Below are 15,489 nucleotides of genomic sequence, written 5' to 3'. Positions count from 1 at the left end.
TGGTATTTTTCCAGTATCCTGTGAGGTTCTGGCATCTGAAACATCCCTGGCTGGGAAGACTTGCGGGCTGGGAGCCAGGTGCCCAGTGAAAGTCATTTACATCACCTGTACCCTTACCCTGGACGACCCTGATGCAGGTAAATTTACCCCTGCTCTGTCCTGCCTTCTGGCCTCACAGGTCCCAGGGGCCTTTCCCAAAGCCACTCCTGACCTCTGCTTAGCAGAGAGCAGAACAGACAGCTAGTTGAATGTGGTGTCAGAAGTTTTTTGGGATCCTGTATCCTAGGAATGCACTCCCCAAAGCCTGGTTTGGAGGAGGTTTTAAAATAACAAAAACAAGCCAGACTTCGTGGTACATGCCTTTAATCCCAGCATTCAGGGATCTCTGTGAGTTGGAAGCCAGCCTGGTTTACAGAGTGAATTCCAGGACAGCCAGGGCTACACAGTAAGAGCTTGTCTCGAAAAAAACAAACAATTAAAAAAAAAAAAAAAAAAGAAAACTTCCAGAAAAACAGCTACACCTTTTTCACCCCTAAATCAGTATATTTTTCACAGCTTTGTACTTTTCACAGAACACACGGAAAGGCAGTTAAAGAGTTTTCAGGGGTCCACACTGGGTTTGGCAGACCCTTGTGAGAATGTTAAGACCAAATGCATGCCAGGACCACTAGGAGTGGCCCTGAGATCCCTGTAGACCAGCCCAGCGCACAGCAGCTGACCCCACCTATTAGCACTTTCACGGTGTGGGGCTGTTTGCTGAACTGAGACAGAGCGTAAGAGCCCAACAGCAGGCAGTAGGCAACTGCACTCAGGAGACAGTACCTTGGCCTAAAGCAGCATCCTGCCTCTTTTGGGATTTGCCCTTTTCTTACCCAATGGGACTGCCTTAAAACCCTCTGGCCTCCTGAAAGCTGGAATGTCTGAGGGACAAGGCCCAGAGGCACCAACCCATGTGGCACTTCCCCATCAGGTTTGAGAGGGCAAAAGCCAGTCCCGTGACTGCAAACCCAACGGAAGCTGCCTGGAATCCAGAGAGGGCCTCATGTCAATTTAAAAAGCTACTAGGTGGGGTCCGCAGGAGCCCAGGAGTCACAGGTTCCCATGTGTTACCTCAACATCCAACACAACTGCAGTGTTGCTCCTGAGTGGAGAGGCAGCCGTAGACAAAGCCAGAGACAAGGCAGTCAAAGTCCAGGCCGGCCAACTCACCTGAGCAGGGCCCTTCAGTCATGCTGGGACCTGCACAGATTAGGTATATACCCCAAGTGTCACGGTTTGAATGTAAAAATGTCCTCCACAGGCTCATATCTGGCCTCATGGTGGTCCTCAGCCTGTGGCGCTGCTTGGGAGGCTGTAGAAGCTGTGGAGCGTAAGGTCTGTCCTCTTCTGAAAGGTATACCTGCCTGTGGATGCCCTGTCTCTGCGTCCTGGTGCCCTACCATGTGAGGGACTCGGCCACACTCCCACTGCCACAAACTCCACTATGAACTGCAACCCCTCAGATCGTGAGCCAAAGTAATCTATCCTTTAAGTTGTCTCTGCTCGGGCCCTGTCCCCAGCACTGACCACCCATTCAGTACCATGGGAAGTGAGGTCATTCAGGGTGCCCCATCACATTCTGCCTAAGTGGGAGGCCACCCCCAACGCACCAGTCTACTCAGGGAACACCAACCCCCATGCCTCCATCTAAGCTGCTGCAAACTACACTTCAGAACAGAGTGAGCCTAGAACCCCAGCCTAGCTAGTCTCCAAAGTCACAGTTCTAACTTAGGAGTCCCTGCCGCCTCTGGCTCTAGAATAACTACCCAGGCTACCCTCACCCCAGCCCTCCATGGTCTCACCTTGAGGGCACTGAAGAAAACAGTTCAGAGCTATCCACTCTAACCCTGAAGCCTATACACCCACTCCCTGTGCCTCCCCACTTCCTGTCAGCCCAGTATGGCCCATAGAAGTCTGCTGAGATAAATATATTGGGTCTGAAGAGATAGCTCAGCAGTTAAGAACACTTGCAGGGGATCCAACTTCAGTTCCCATCATGCAAGGCCAGCAGCTCAGAACCTGTCACTCTAACTCCAGGGCATCTGACATCCTCTTTTGTCTTCCACAGACACCCAGACATACATCTATATGCATACACAGACACATACATATAGACATAAAAACAAATTACATCTTTCCAAAGAGAGAGACATGGGTGTATCTTGTGGAACTCTGTGGTGCATGCCTGTCAATCTAGCTAGCACTTACAAAGCTGAGGCAGGAGGATCTCAAGTGTAAGACCGACCAGGCTAGATAACTACAATCGTGGGATGCTTTGATCTGATGTGCTCACTGATATCCAGGGGCACCTGTCCCATGGGTCTGTTCTACCAGACCTTCCTGAAATGAAGCAAGAGTTCCACATGGGCTTTTTGTAGACCACACTTTACTAGTTAGGTCTTGTGGCAAGACCCCCGGTTCACATTATAAAGCTTAGCAAAAGTGGTTCAGAGGGAGGTGTGCACCCTGCCAGCAAGTCACTCTCTACTGAACGCACACAGTGATATCCCCAACAGGCAAAAAGGCTAGCCACAAAGAAGTTCCTCCCAGGGGGACCTGAGTCCTGGACTCTACTCCTCCTGAGCTTCCTGAGGAGTGTGAAAGGCAGCAGCTCACTTTGAGGAGCAAGAGGAACCCTTGGGACAGTGCACATAGTCCCTGCGACTCACAGAACACAAGGAACCCAACCTCCCCACCCTGCACACAACTCAAACAATTGCTACCCTGAGATGTGTCTCAAGAGAACACAAAGCCTGCATTCCTGACCCAGTAACTTTGCAGGCACACAGAGTACCTTCTTCCAAGGGTAAACAAGTTTAGGAATCTGGGCTGGACATAGGCCTCACCCTGCCTTGGGCCATAGCCGGTATCAAATCTTAATCAGAATCTGGTTCAAAAGGGGAGTTCAGACCCTTCCCTCTCCCAGATCAGGATGGCTACTCTGATCTCAATCACAGACTTCTTGGGAGAGGGCAGCCCACAAGAGTAGGACCCTCTGCAAGAAGCATCAGTCAATCCATAGCCAGGAACACATGGGACTTTCCCGGTGGGTGTGTTCCACGAAGCCACCACAGGAAAAGGAACACAGCAGGGCTCAGAACACAGGGTTGAAGACCTTGGGCAGAGGCTCAGACGCACCTAGTAACTCTAAGGCCAGTGAAGCGCCACAGCATCCAGCTACTTGGCAGCTGTGGGCCACCAGTCCGGCACCAAGGCAGTCACAGCCACCTGTTGGCTCTCGGAGGTCTTTATGTGGAGAGGACCCTTGATCGTCTCTGATCTCAGCAAAGCCAGTCCCACATGTCCCTGGCCGGCCCTGAACTTGCCTGCTACCTGCCCTGTTGCAGTCACTGTCACTGCGGAGCCAGGAGTGACACCATTGGCAGGCAGGGGGCCTTCAAGCCTCACAGGGAAGAGGCGCTTGCGGATGACGCCCGTGTGGTGGGTGCGGGCCGTCAGCTCCTGCCCAACGTAGCAGCCCTTGGTGAAGCTCACACCATTCATGAAGACCAGGTTGGACTCCAGGGGTAGGGCCACCCCCGGAGGCAGGTCACAGACCCCCTCGGGGATGCCTGTGGGGTTCAAAAACAAAGAGAATGAGCATAGCATGTCCAGCAACAAGTGCAGGCCTGCAGTTTGTGAAGTCCAGTCCTGCAGGCCAACGCCACCCAATATCTCTGCCCTTCTGGGGTTCACTGGACTCCTCTACATCTACCCACCCCTCCCCAGCACTAGGCTGGCATATCACCCTACTCATACCTTGCTGGTACCGGTGCATGTGATAATCTTGGAGGTCCCCAAGCTGGGCCCTGGGCACCAGGGCTGGGCCATCATTCTGAGTGAGAAGCCGCCACCCCATTCGTACAGTCCGGGGGTCACGGGTGAGGATGGTAGTGGCTTCTACCCTCTCTTCTAGTGGTGCAGCCTCAGGGGTGTGGGGGGCACAGGGTAACACAGCCCACACGTGGAGCTCTGGACGTGGCTCCACAGTGACCTTCCGCCGGATCTTATACATGGACAGGTGCTTCTGCAGGGTGCCCAGCACAGAGCTGTCACACTCCAGGAGAAAGCCTGGTGCCTCCTCGGTGCTCTCAGGGAGTCTGTAGGAGATAGACATGGGCTTACTGCTGGCCGGAGTTCCTGCCCACTGCCATCTCACCAAGCTTTTGAAGACTGAAACACAGAAGAGAGTACGCTGGGCTGCAGGGGGCTGCCCTTCCAGTGTGTAGTCTGTGCCCCTTGAGCTATACCCATTGCTGGCAAAAGCCATACCCACAATGACATGAGACTACCTCAAAAGTTGCCTCCACACAAGCAGACAGGCAAATGGAGACGGTCAATGTACAAAGTCATGACCTTGGGGGTACAGGCCTGCTCTGCTGGTGCGGGAGAATTATCTGTATTCTGTCAATCATATTTTAATAAAACGCTGATTGGTCAGGCAGGCAGTATAGGCGGGTCAACCAGACAGGAAGTAGAGGCGGGGCAAAGAGAATAGAATAAGGTTATGGAGGAGGAAGGTCCCTCCGGCACTCCTGCGCAGATCACTGAAGAAGCAACATGTAAGCTGCCCCCGCTGGAAAAGGTACTGAGCCATTATGGCTAACATAGATAAGGATAATGGGTTAATATAAGTTATAAGAGTTAACAAGAAGCCTGACCTAATGAGCCAATCAGTTTATAACCTGATGTAGACTCCGTGTGATTTTCCTTGGGACTTGCTGGCTTGTTGGGGTACTGGGCGGGACAGAAACCCCAACGAGCTGGCCCTCATGTTACATATGGCGCCCAACGTGGATAAATGAATCCCACAGAAAGCCTGAGAAAGTTTGGAAAAGAATAGAGTAAAGTATGTTTTCTTGGTAGCAGCAATTTTCCGGTTCTGCTCTGCTTGCTAGAGGCAAGCAAATGCTCTCATCTAAGAGAGGCTTCTTGACTCAGCCTTAGCTGCAAAACCTTGCAGCTCATTAAGAGGTCCTGCCACGAAACACTTAAATGCTGTTGATGAAAAGCTGAACGCATGCTTTTCGGTTTTCAGTCGTAGCAGGAAAAAAGCTGTGCTATTTTAAAATGCCGACTTTCTGGGCTGTCCTGCCAGGACAAACTTTGACTCTTTCAGGCAGGCAGTCCGACTGAGTGTGGTCTGTGAGCAGAATGCTGTAGCTTGCTTGCTGGCAAGGACCTTGAAACACCATAGAGTTGTGGCAGTGAACACAGCTCTGGCTGGTACCTCAGCCTTGAGGCTGAAAAGCTAAGGAATGAGCTGGATCTAGCCGTCAAAGCCACAGCTCTCCATATTGCTTAGTAAATTAAAGACTCATATGGTCAGAAAAAGAAAAATATACAGTAAAGAGAGATTCAAAGAGGAAGAAAACCTCTAAATGGTTTACAGTGTGTATATGCAGGCTAAAAGTTAAAGTTCTTAAAGTTAAAAGGAAAGAAAGAGAGTAGTTGGGTGTGGTGGTACACACCTTAAATCCCAATGCCTGGGAGGCAGAGGCATATTGACCTCTGACTTCAAGGGGTAGAGGTAGATTGACCTCTGTGACCTCAAGGTGTGGTAGTACACGCCTTTAATTCCAATGCCTGCGAGGCAGAGACAGATCTCTGTGAGTTCAAGGTGTGGTAGCATACACCTTTAATCCCAGCACTGGGGAGGCAGAGACAGGAGGATCTCTGTGAGTTCAAAGACAGCCTGGTCTACAGTGTTATTCCAGGACAAAGATATACAAAGATCCTGTCTCAAAAAGTAAAAGTAAAAATAAAAGAAATAGAGGTTAAAATAAAGCCACATAAAGATGGAAAATGCACAGAGAATCTTCATACTGTATGTTATTATGCTCTCTTTAAATTGTTTGATTGCTGAGGAAGGAGCAACAACTGCTAAAAGACTTTTATTTATAAATGCTGCTGAACTAACCCAAGATAGGCATTTTGAAAATACCTTGGCTTCAAAACTGAAGTCAAAAGGTATGTTACTTTGGAGAAGAGATTTTGCTTTTGTTTCCACAGAAAACGAGAGACTCTGGATTTATTCAGAGTTAAGAATAATCACCTTTGACCAAGGGAGGCCACCTGAAAAATCTCCGATAGGAACAGATGGCCCAGATGTCTGAGTTCTACATCCAGAACAGATTCAAGACTACTGCCTGAGATGATCGAGACTCACAGGATACTCCAGTCATGACTTGATTATAACTCTAAATTTTCTTTAGGTCCCCTTAAGACTATCAGCGCCCCCAACTAGCAGGAAGTAGCCTGAAATACTACGCCCACATTCCCAACAAATGGATTATGGGTATTTTCCTTTGTTTAAAAAAAAAAAGAGGGAAATGGTGCGGGAGAATTATCTGTATTCTGTCAATCATATTTTAATAAAACGCTGATTGGTCAGGCAGGCAGTATAGGCGGGTCAACCAGACAGGAAGTAGAGGCGGGGCAAAGAGAATAGAATAAGGTTATGGAGGAGGAAGGTCCCTCCGGCACTCCTGCGCAGATCACTGAAGAAGCAACATGTAAGCTGCCCCCGCTGGAAAAGGTACTGAGCCATTATGGCTAACATAGATAAGGATAATGGGTTAATATAAGTTATAAGAGTTAACAAGAAGCCTGACCTAATGAGCCAATCAGTTTATAACCTGATGTAGACTCCGTGTGATTTTCCTTGGGACTTGCTGGCTTGTTGGGGTACTGGGCGGGACAGAAACCCCAACGAGCTGGCCCTCATGTTACACTCTGCCACATCAGGATCAGGCAAACATCAGTCTTATCAAGAAACACAGGTAGGCTGGGTGGTGGTGCACGACTTTAATCCCAGCACTCAGAAGGCAAGGCAGGTGGATCTCTGTGAGTCTGAGGTCAGCCTGGTCTACAGAGGGAATTCCAAGATAGCCAAGGCTACACAGAGAAACCCTGTCTCAAAAAACAAAAATGAAAATAGAAGACAAAGATAGACAGACAGACAGATGCACAGAGCCTTGCCCTCCGCCACACATAACAGCTCCAGACGAAATGACCATACAGGCAACTAAATGTACTGTGGAAACCAATGGAAGACAACCGTGTCTGCCCACACACACATGGCTGAGCTTATAAAAGTACTGATGGGACCTATGCACAGAGAATGTGCTCAGATCCATACAGGCATGTACCTGCACAGTTCACGTGGACACAGAACTACACACCACAGCTAAGGATCGCAGAGCTCTATGGCTGCTCAGCAAGGCCGGCAGCCCCCAGCTGCCATGTATGACAGCTGGGACAGGGGTAAATGAGGACTACCCTGAGTAGCCGCTCAGCCCAGAGGCCCTACAGTGGCCGGTGCACACCAGTCTCCTACCACCTAGGACAGGGAGAATCTCAACCCACTGGATGCAGGAAGGTAAGTGAGAGCTCAGGGTTCTCAGAGACTGTGCAGTTAAAGGACAAGAAGGAGGTCAAGACCTGGATCCCAGACATCCTACAAAGGAAGGACTGAATACACCGGGAGGTGCCAACACTACCAAGGGCCACAGATGGACTGTCAGATCAAGAGTGTGCAGCCACCACGTGGGAAACAGATCCTGTGAAGGTGAATGGGTGGCCAGGCACCTGCCTCAGCCTCCTCCTTGGGCCTTCTGTTCCTCGGTGCCAATTATAGGGAGTCTGGAACCCAGCTGTAGCCTGAGATCACAGAGACCCAAGCTAACCTGTGCATAGGCAGATGCAATAGGAGTTGGAGAGACAAAGCAGACTCAAGTCCCTGCATGTTTGGGGTATCACACACATACCAGACACACTAAGGGGACACGCTGCCCAGACAGAGACTAACTGCACAAGGCAGCCCACAGCCAGGCTCCTGTCCACAATCGAACACAGGACATGACCTCACTGCCTCTCTGGCTCCATGGTGAAGACAGATCTAAACTTACTGATAGAAAGGGTACCAGCGAAGACTGACTGCCAGAGTTTGACAACCCTGGGAACAGTGTAGTGGAAGGAACTCCTGAACTCCCAAAAAGATGTCCTCTGATCTCCGAATACACACCATGGCATATGTACATGGCACAAAATAAATAAAGAATAAATGTTTTAAAAACTTAACAATATAAAATTGATAGAGACACTACAGTGTCTCTCTGGCTTTAACATGTACCCACACACAGACATGAAAATCTTTTTTGTTAACTTTCATATATCAGAGCTGGAGAGATGGCTCAAAGGATAAGGGTGTTTGCTGGGACAGCCTGATGTATGATCTGAATTTGATCCCCAGAGCCCACATAAAGGTAAATGGAGATAACTCTACAAAGTTGTCCTCTGGTCTCCACACACGTCATGGCATATACATATGACCACACAGACAACATCTCATACACATACAATAATAACAAACTAGAAGCTGGAAATATGGTTCAGCAGTTAAGGGCATTTGCTGCTCATACAGAGGTCCCAGGTTTGGCTCCCAGCACCCACATTCAGCAGCTTACAACTGTCTGTGACTCCAGTTACAGGGTATCTGATACCTTCTCCTGGCTTCTACAGGCACTGTGCGTACATGGCGTACACACAGAGAAGCAGGTACATACACATACAAATAAATAAGTATTTAAGTGAACTTTACATGATATTTAATTTCAGAAATAGAGATGAAAAGACAGAGACATCAAAAGAGACACAGAGGGAAGAAGACACAAAGCGATACAGAGAGACAAAGACAAAGGAGAAAAAAACGCAGAAAAGGTGCTTGGCAGAGAATGGCCACAGCCAAACAACCTGGGGTCCATACGTGACCACTCCTCTCACTGCTGAGGAGAGCTAGCGCCTTTAACTACCTCAGTCAAAGAGGGTGGTTCACAAAACACTGGACAACATGGATTCCCACCCAATCCACCCCTCCTGGAGCCCCTTCCAGATACTCCCAGGCATGCGAACAGAGCTAAGACTCATACATTAGACCAGGGGCTGGAGAGACAGCTCAGCAGTTAAAATCACTTGTTCTTGCCGAGGACTCAGTTCCATTCCTGGTACCACATGGTGGCTCACAACCATCCACAGGCATGCACAAGTTGTACAGACATACATGCAGACAAAACAATCAGACACACAAAATAAAATAAATCTTTCAATTTTTTTTTAAAAAAAAAAAAAAAAAAGGAGGGGGCAGGAGAGATGGCTCAGCGGTTAAGAGCACTGACTGCTCTTCCAGAGGACCCGAGTTCAATTCCCAGCACCCACATGGCAGCTCACAACTGTCTGAAAATCCAGTTCCAGGGGATCTGACACCTTCACACCAATGCACACAAAATAAAGTTAAAAAAAAAAAAGGAGAAAAAAAGAGGGCAGTGTCCTCAGCATACAGAACAGCAAGTCACAGACCGAGTACTAAGGCTGCAAAACCAGGTGCCCTTGTGAGAGCAAATCCCCTGTAGCACTGGTGCCCTGGTGGGAGAAAGTCCTCTCGAGCACTGGTGCCCTGGTGGGGGAAGTCCCCACTAGCACTGGTGCCCTGGTGGGGGAAGTCCCCACTAGCACTGGTGCCCTGGTGGCGGCAAGTCCCCTCTGGCCGAAAGATGGAAAGAACAACTCGCTAATGAGAACTGGTGTTATAACTCTGTCAGGTAGGAAAGCATGAATAGAAGAAAAAGATCAAAGAAATCAAACCAAAGTCCTTCACAGGACAGCTGGTTTACTGAGGGTAGAGGATCCAGGGAAAGACAAAAGGGGACAGCAAAGTTAAGGAAGGCCATGGGACCCAAGATAGCATCACCAGGGGTATCTTTACAGCCATTCTCAGAACAGAATGAGTCTTCAACTTCTGCTGTGGTTTCACCCCAACAAGCCCATCAGACTTAAATACATCCCACCTGCTAAACACCGTAGCTCAGCAACACAGCATACATGTAGTCGCCCCACCCTTGAGATCTCCCAACAGTCCTGTGGTTCATAGCTACTTCAAGACACTATGAATGTTGAGCCAAAGATCCTGGGAAAAGATCCAAACTCAAAGTTCCAATGTAGTTTCTACTGAATATACATAGTTTTTGTACCACATCACAGTCAAAAAAAAATCCTAAATCCACAATGGGCATATCTAGCAGAGTGTTTGCATGAAGGCCTTGGTTTGATCCGCAGAACTGCAAGAAGGAGAGGGATCCTAAGTCCAACCATGGAAGGTCAGGAATCATACGTATCAAAAATCACTAAAACACAAAGCCCTAGATAATTACGGAAAATAAGTAGATATGAAAGCCTTAGGAAGGAAAAAAAGAAAAGCCTGAGGCACGTAGGAGAGACTCATCCATCCCCGTGTTGGAACCATATTGAGTACTGTAAAAATCTGGGTGAGTTTTTTGGGGTTTGTTTGTCTTCTTGCAGTTCTTTTTAAATCACTGTTAACTGTTGGGCATTGGTGGCACACACCTTTAATCCCAGCACTCGAGAGGCAGAGGCAGGAGAATCTCTGTGAGTTCAAGGCCAGTCTGGGTCTACAGAGCAAGTTCCTGGACATCCAGGGCTACACAGAGAAACCCTGTCTCAGAAAAAAAAAAAAATCACTGTTAGCTGAGCATGGTGTCACACATCTGCAATCCCAGGATTCGGGGAGTGGAGACTCGAGGATCCTAAGTTCAGGGTTGCTATACAGGGAACTCAAGATCAGTCTGAACTACATGAATCCTTTATAAAACAACAACCCAAAGCCTGCTAGTGTTTGCATTAGTCAATTTTCTCACTCCTGTAATCAAGTGTCTGAAAAGAAGCCACTTAATAAGCCATTTATTTGAGCTCAGCTTAAGGGCGCAGTCAGTTTGAGGGAAGGCATGGCAACAGGAGCTTGAGCTGCTGACCACCTGGTCTCTGCAAACCGGAAGCAGAGAGACGTGAGCACTGAGTTTGCCATGTGCAGTCAGGAAGCACAGAGATGTGAGCACTGAGTTTGCCATGTGCAGTCAGGAGGCAGAGAGACGTGAGCACTGAGTTTGCCATGTGCAGTCAGGAAGCAGAGAGACGTGAGCACTGAGTTTGCCATGTGCAGTCAGGAAGCAGAGAGATGTGAGCACCACTGTCTGCCATGTGCAGTAAGGAGGCAGAGAGACGTGAGTACCACCGTTTGCTGTCTCCTTTTATTCGCTCCAGGGTCCTGGGCCATACCATGGTGCCGGCCGCCCTCATTCAGGGTAGGCCTTCTCACCTCAGTTATCCATATCTAGAACCTCCCTCACAGACATGCCTAAATATTTGCTTCCTAGGCACTTTTAGATCCTACCAAGTAATTTAAACTTCTTCTTGCATGCAAACCTAGTGCTTATTTTCTTATGAATAAGTAAAGATGTTGAATAGGGACAATTTACTAATCGGCAGCTGTGGAACTCTCTATTGCTTCCCTGAGCAGAAGGACTGTAAAGTAGGGAGCCAGGCTACACTATGCCAGCAGCCCCTGCTAACAGAACAACTTCCACCAGGGTTGTTTAAAACAGTTTTTATCAGACTTTTTGCTATCACAAGTCTCAATGAACTCTAGATGACATTGCAACCACTTCTAACCTAGGCCAGAGGGACAACATCTCCTGGTACCTAAAGAGGGACTGCTGTTAATTATTGCTAAAGACACGGGGTTATGACTGTCCAACACACAATCCCAAGTCATTGTGAAAGTGCCAATAAGCAAGGCTGTGACTGCTCCAAACACCCCTCTGGGGCTATAGAAACGGGCTGTGGAGGCTCACTGAGTGCGAGGGGAAACTATCCCAAACTTCACCCCTAGTGGGAGAGTACCAGGCCTGATAAAAGGCTTCTCTCTGTTCCTCTTTTCCTGCTGACTTTCAGTAGTGCAGGCTGGGCTGGTAACAGAGAAAGCAGCAGCGACAGCAGAGGTCAGCAGAGGCAGCGGAACAGCAGTGGCGGCCGCAGTTGAGCAGGTGACAAGTTGCAGTGAAGGTAAGACTGCCAGCTGGCTACCAGCTGAAGCAACAGCTGGGAGTTCAACAACAGCCAGGGCAGGAAGAAGGACAACAGAAGCAGAGAGGCGGCAAGGGGGTGGTGCGCTGAGACTGGAAAAGGAGAAAAGGTTGCAGCGAGTCAGAGAAGGGAAACTGTAGGCCCGGGTCACGGAAGGTGCAGAGGGCTGATTATCAAGCCTTTAGAGCCAAGGGTCTTAGACCCTGGTCAGGGGAGCTGTGACAATGGCTGGTGTTAACAGCTATGAAATCCCAACTTCCTGGATCCACACAAGAGCTGTAACACTGACTGCGGCCAAAAGTTGAGGAATCCCTATCCTGGATCCACAAGATCCCACAAGCAAACCCTTGTAGGGCCAAGGCTTTAGATGCTCGCGGTCTTCAACACTAGAGGGCACCCACGTGCTCCTGCCTCCATAGGCAACTGCTACTACAGGGCCAACCACCATGAGAAATGAAAGCCACCAAAAACTAGTGCTTGAGCCGGGCAGTGGTGGCGCACGCCTTTAATCCCAGCACTCGGGAGGCAGAGGCAGGCGGATCTCTGTGAGTTCGCAGCCAGCCTGGTCTACAAGAGCTAGTTCCAGGACAGGCTCCAAAACCACAGAGAAACCCTGTCACGAAAAACCAAAAAAAAAAAAAAAAAAAAAAAAAACTAGTGCTTGAATAGCTTCTCCTTCCTGGCCCAGGTCACCCAGAGACAATACATCCTGGAAATGTAGTAAGATCCAAGCCTCCAGAGTACGGTCCATGAGTGTTTTCTATAGAGGGAAGTGACTGGCTTAAGTTTCAGGACCTGAGCCACCACAGCCCTAACACTGCCTGGAAGACACTGTCGCAGACTAGGGGAGGAAATGGGTGTGCCAGGATTCTCAGGGAATGTTATACACCAAAGCATCATACTGGGTCTGGCCCAAGGGCTGTCATTTGCTGACTCCATTCCAGATTCTGAGAGTCCACTAAATGATGTATTACACACAAAAAAAAAGATCTCTAGAAGGCCAAGCATAGTGGCCTTTCAGCACCGGGAGATGGGTGCTCTAAGTCTCCCACAGAATGCAGACCACTACGGGAGATGATGTCATGGCTGCCAATGCTCTGTGACCACTTTCATCCTGGAATGGTCACTCTCAAGGGTTCAGGAAAGACCCTCCAGACATGAGGGGTCTCTACATATTTTTACTCTGAGAACCTAGGTGGCCATTGAAGATGCTTACCAAAACCCATCTTAGAAAGACAATCAGGAAGCTTAGACAGGCCAGGGAGGGTGGGTCTTCAGCTCTGACTGTGACCACAGGTCTGCTAGATGGTGCTCAGATTTCAGAGCTTAGGGCCTGGAAAGGTGAGCAACTGAGAACTCAATGCTACACACACAGGCCCTGCCCAGACTGGCCAGCAAACGCTATTTACAGTCCATCATGTCTGCATGGGTGATGAGACCACACAGGCAAGCAGCTGGCCCTACAAAGGGAAACCAGAAGCAAGGAACAATCTGTCATTGTGGAGAGAGTGGCTGTGCAGAGAGGCTCTCCGAATAAAGCCCCAAGGGTCACTGAAGTCTCTCTTTGCATGCAGTTAGGAAGGAGTGACAACCAGTGTTGAAGTCTTAGCTTGAAAATGCATAACTCCAGAAGCCAGTGGGCAGCAGTTTCTGACTTGGCTGGTTGGGAGCAGAGGCACAAGGCTCCGTGCCAGTAACTGGCCCAACCTGGATGCCCTGCACAAGACATTCGCCCCTAGGTGACCCCTTCCCTAAGTCTAGATCATCCTCCTTTGGAAGTCTTTTTCAGAGACACCTAATTCGGCCTCTTCCCAGTGGTGTCCCCATCCCCTGGAAATCTTATCCTGGACATCCTCCCTTGGAGCGCCCAGTCACTCCTCCTAGGAGTGCTCCTCCTCAGCAGCTCCTCCTGCACGCTCCCGCTCCTACTGCCCCGCCCCCGGCTGCCCGCGCTCACCCATACAGGATGACGTCATACAGCGTGCGTCCCTGCACATTCAGGAAGTGGGCGTACGCCGCACGCGCAGAGGGCTGAACCGCGCCGGTTGGAGGACCCGAAAGCGGCAGCTCATTGGTCAATAGTCCCAATAGGAAGGGTGCAGCGTCCGGGCCGCGCACGCGCATTAAGGCGCGCTCGTCTAGCCGGAAGCAGGTCCAGGCTACGCCGTCCTCGGGGTTGTCGCCGAGAAGACCGGAGCGACGGGCCAAGCAGTGCCTCGGGATCCAGCTCGGCCGCCAGTGCCAGGCCGGGCTTCCGCGCCCCGCAGCCGCGCCCCGGAGCAGCGCCACGGCTGCCATCTTGGGCACGAGTGAAGGCGGGAGCCACAGCGGCCCCTGGCGGCGCCGGGCACCGCGCGTGCGTGGGGGGAGAGGTGGGCGGGGCCTCGATCGGTGGATGGGTGCGCAAGCCCAGATTAGGCTAGAGCCGTCCGACGCCCTTTCCACTACTTGGCTCCTGTTCAAACCGCTTGTGGTTGTGGCTTAATACATAAACGTGAAATTTGTCATCTTATGCTGGGCCTGGTGTGCAGTCCCAGCCAGTCTCTCGGGAGGCAGAGGCAGGAGGATGCCGGTTCAAGACCTGCTTGGGCCATTAAAATCCTACCTCCAATAAACTAGCAGGAAGAGAACTGGAGACGGATAGCTCGTGGTAGAGCACTTTCTAGCAGGCAAAAAACTTTGGTGTCCTACCCCGGTACTGCCCAGAAGAAAGGAGAAAAAAAAATTACTCAGGCATTTTTTTGTTTGTTGTGGTTAAATATAGACAGTATAAACTTTACGGTCTTTGCTGGGCGATGGTGATACACGCCTTTAATCCCAGTGCTTTTTGAGTTCGAGGCCAGCCTGGTCTAGGACAGGCTCCAAAACTACACAGAAATACCCTGTCTTCAAAAGCAAAAAAATTACCAACTGTCTTTTTATTGCTATAATAAACATGACCAAAAACAACTTGGGGAAGAAAGGGTTTATTTCATTTGAAAACTCTCCTGTCACATCCATTGCTGTAAGAGCTCAGGGGCAAAAACTGAAGCAGAAGCCATGGAGGAAGCCACTTACTGGCTTTCTTCTTTATGGGATTTGTTCAGCCTGCTTTCTGATACAACCCGGAAGCACCTTTCCACAGTATGCTGGGCCCTCTCACATCAGTCTTTAACCAAGACAATAACTCCAGAGACGTGCCTACGGGCCAGTCTTATGGTGGCATTTCTCAAGATTCCCTTTTCCCAGACATGTCTAGGTTTGTGCTTCACAGCCCTCAACACCATGCCACTCCAGAACTCTCTCGTCTCCACACTGACTCCCCCTGAAACACACATCCAGGCCCCAACACCCACAGTTTACCTTCTGTCCTCATGGGTTTGAAGCTTCAGTACCTGTCCTCTTGAGCCTTTTTCCATGTAGCATCCGTCCACGCACCATGTGTTAGAATCCCCATCCCTTTTTGAAAACTTTGCTTGATTACATGACTGCCCACGCTTCCCTTGCATCCAGCTGTCAGTGGGCACTGGGGAA

The 15,489-nt window shown here is 49.7% G+C and overlaps 1 protein-coding gene across 1 annotated transcript; it reads right to left on the bottom strand.

Annotated features, from left to right (window-relative positions):
• Nucleotides 1-346: 346 nt before the first annotated feature.
• Nucleotides 347-14,307, bottom strand: Iba57 (iron-sulfur cluster assembly factor IBA57). The gene is made up of 3 exons (XM_048440038.3): nt 13,934-14,307; nt 3,799-4,139; nt 347-3,611 (listed from the first exon to the last, which is right to left on the bottom strand). The coding sequence occupies exons 1-3, from the start codon at nt 14,272-14,274 to the stop codon at nt 3,217-3,219; spliced, it is 1,077 nt and encodes a 358-aa protein (XP_048295995.2). The 5' UTR covers nt 14,275-14,307; the 3' UTR covers nt 347-3,216.
• Nucleotides 14,308-15,489: the final 1,182 nt, after the last annotated feature.

This window comes from Myodes glareolus, chromosome 9, assembly GCF_982192425.1.
Source record: "Myodes glareolus chromosome 9, mMyoGla1.1, whole genome shotgun sequence".
NCBI lineage: Eukaryota > Metazoa > Chordata > Mammalia > Rodentia > Cricetidae > Myodes > Myodes glareolus.
The sequence above is the reverse complement of the archived record's forward strand: the minus strand, read 5'-3'. Positions and strand labels throughout refer to the sequence as shown.

Bases quoted from the DNA above. Each gene is read 5' to 3' on its own strand.
- Iba57 (XM_048440038.3), bottom strand. From the start codon at position 14,274: ATGGCAGCCGTGGCGCTGCTCCGGGGCGCGGCTGCGGGGCGCGGAAGC. The intron at 4,140-13,933 runs GTGAGCGCGGGC...TATCTCCTACAG, and splicing joins TATGACGTCATCCTGTATGG to ACTCCCTGAGAGCACCGAGG. The intron at 3,612-3,798 runs GTATGAGTAGGG...TGAACCCCACAG, and splicing joins CATGCACCGGTACCAGCAAG to GCATCCCCGAGGGGGTCTGT.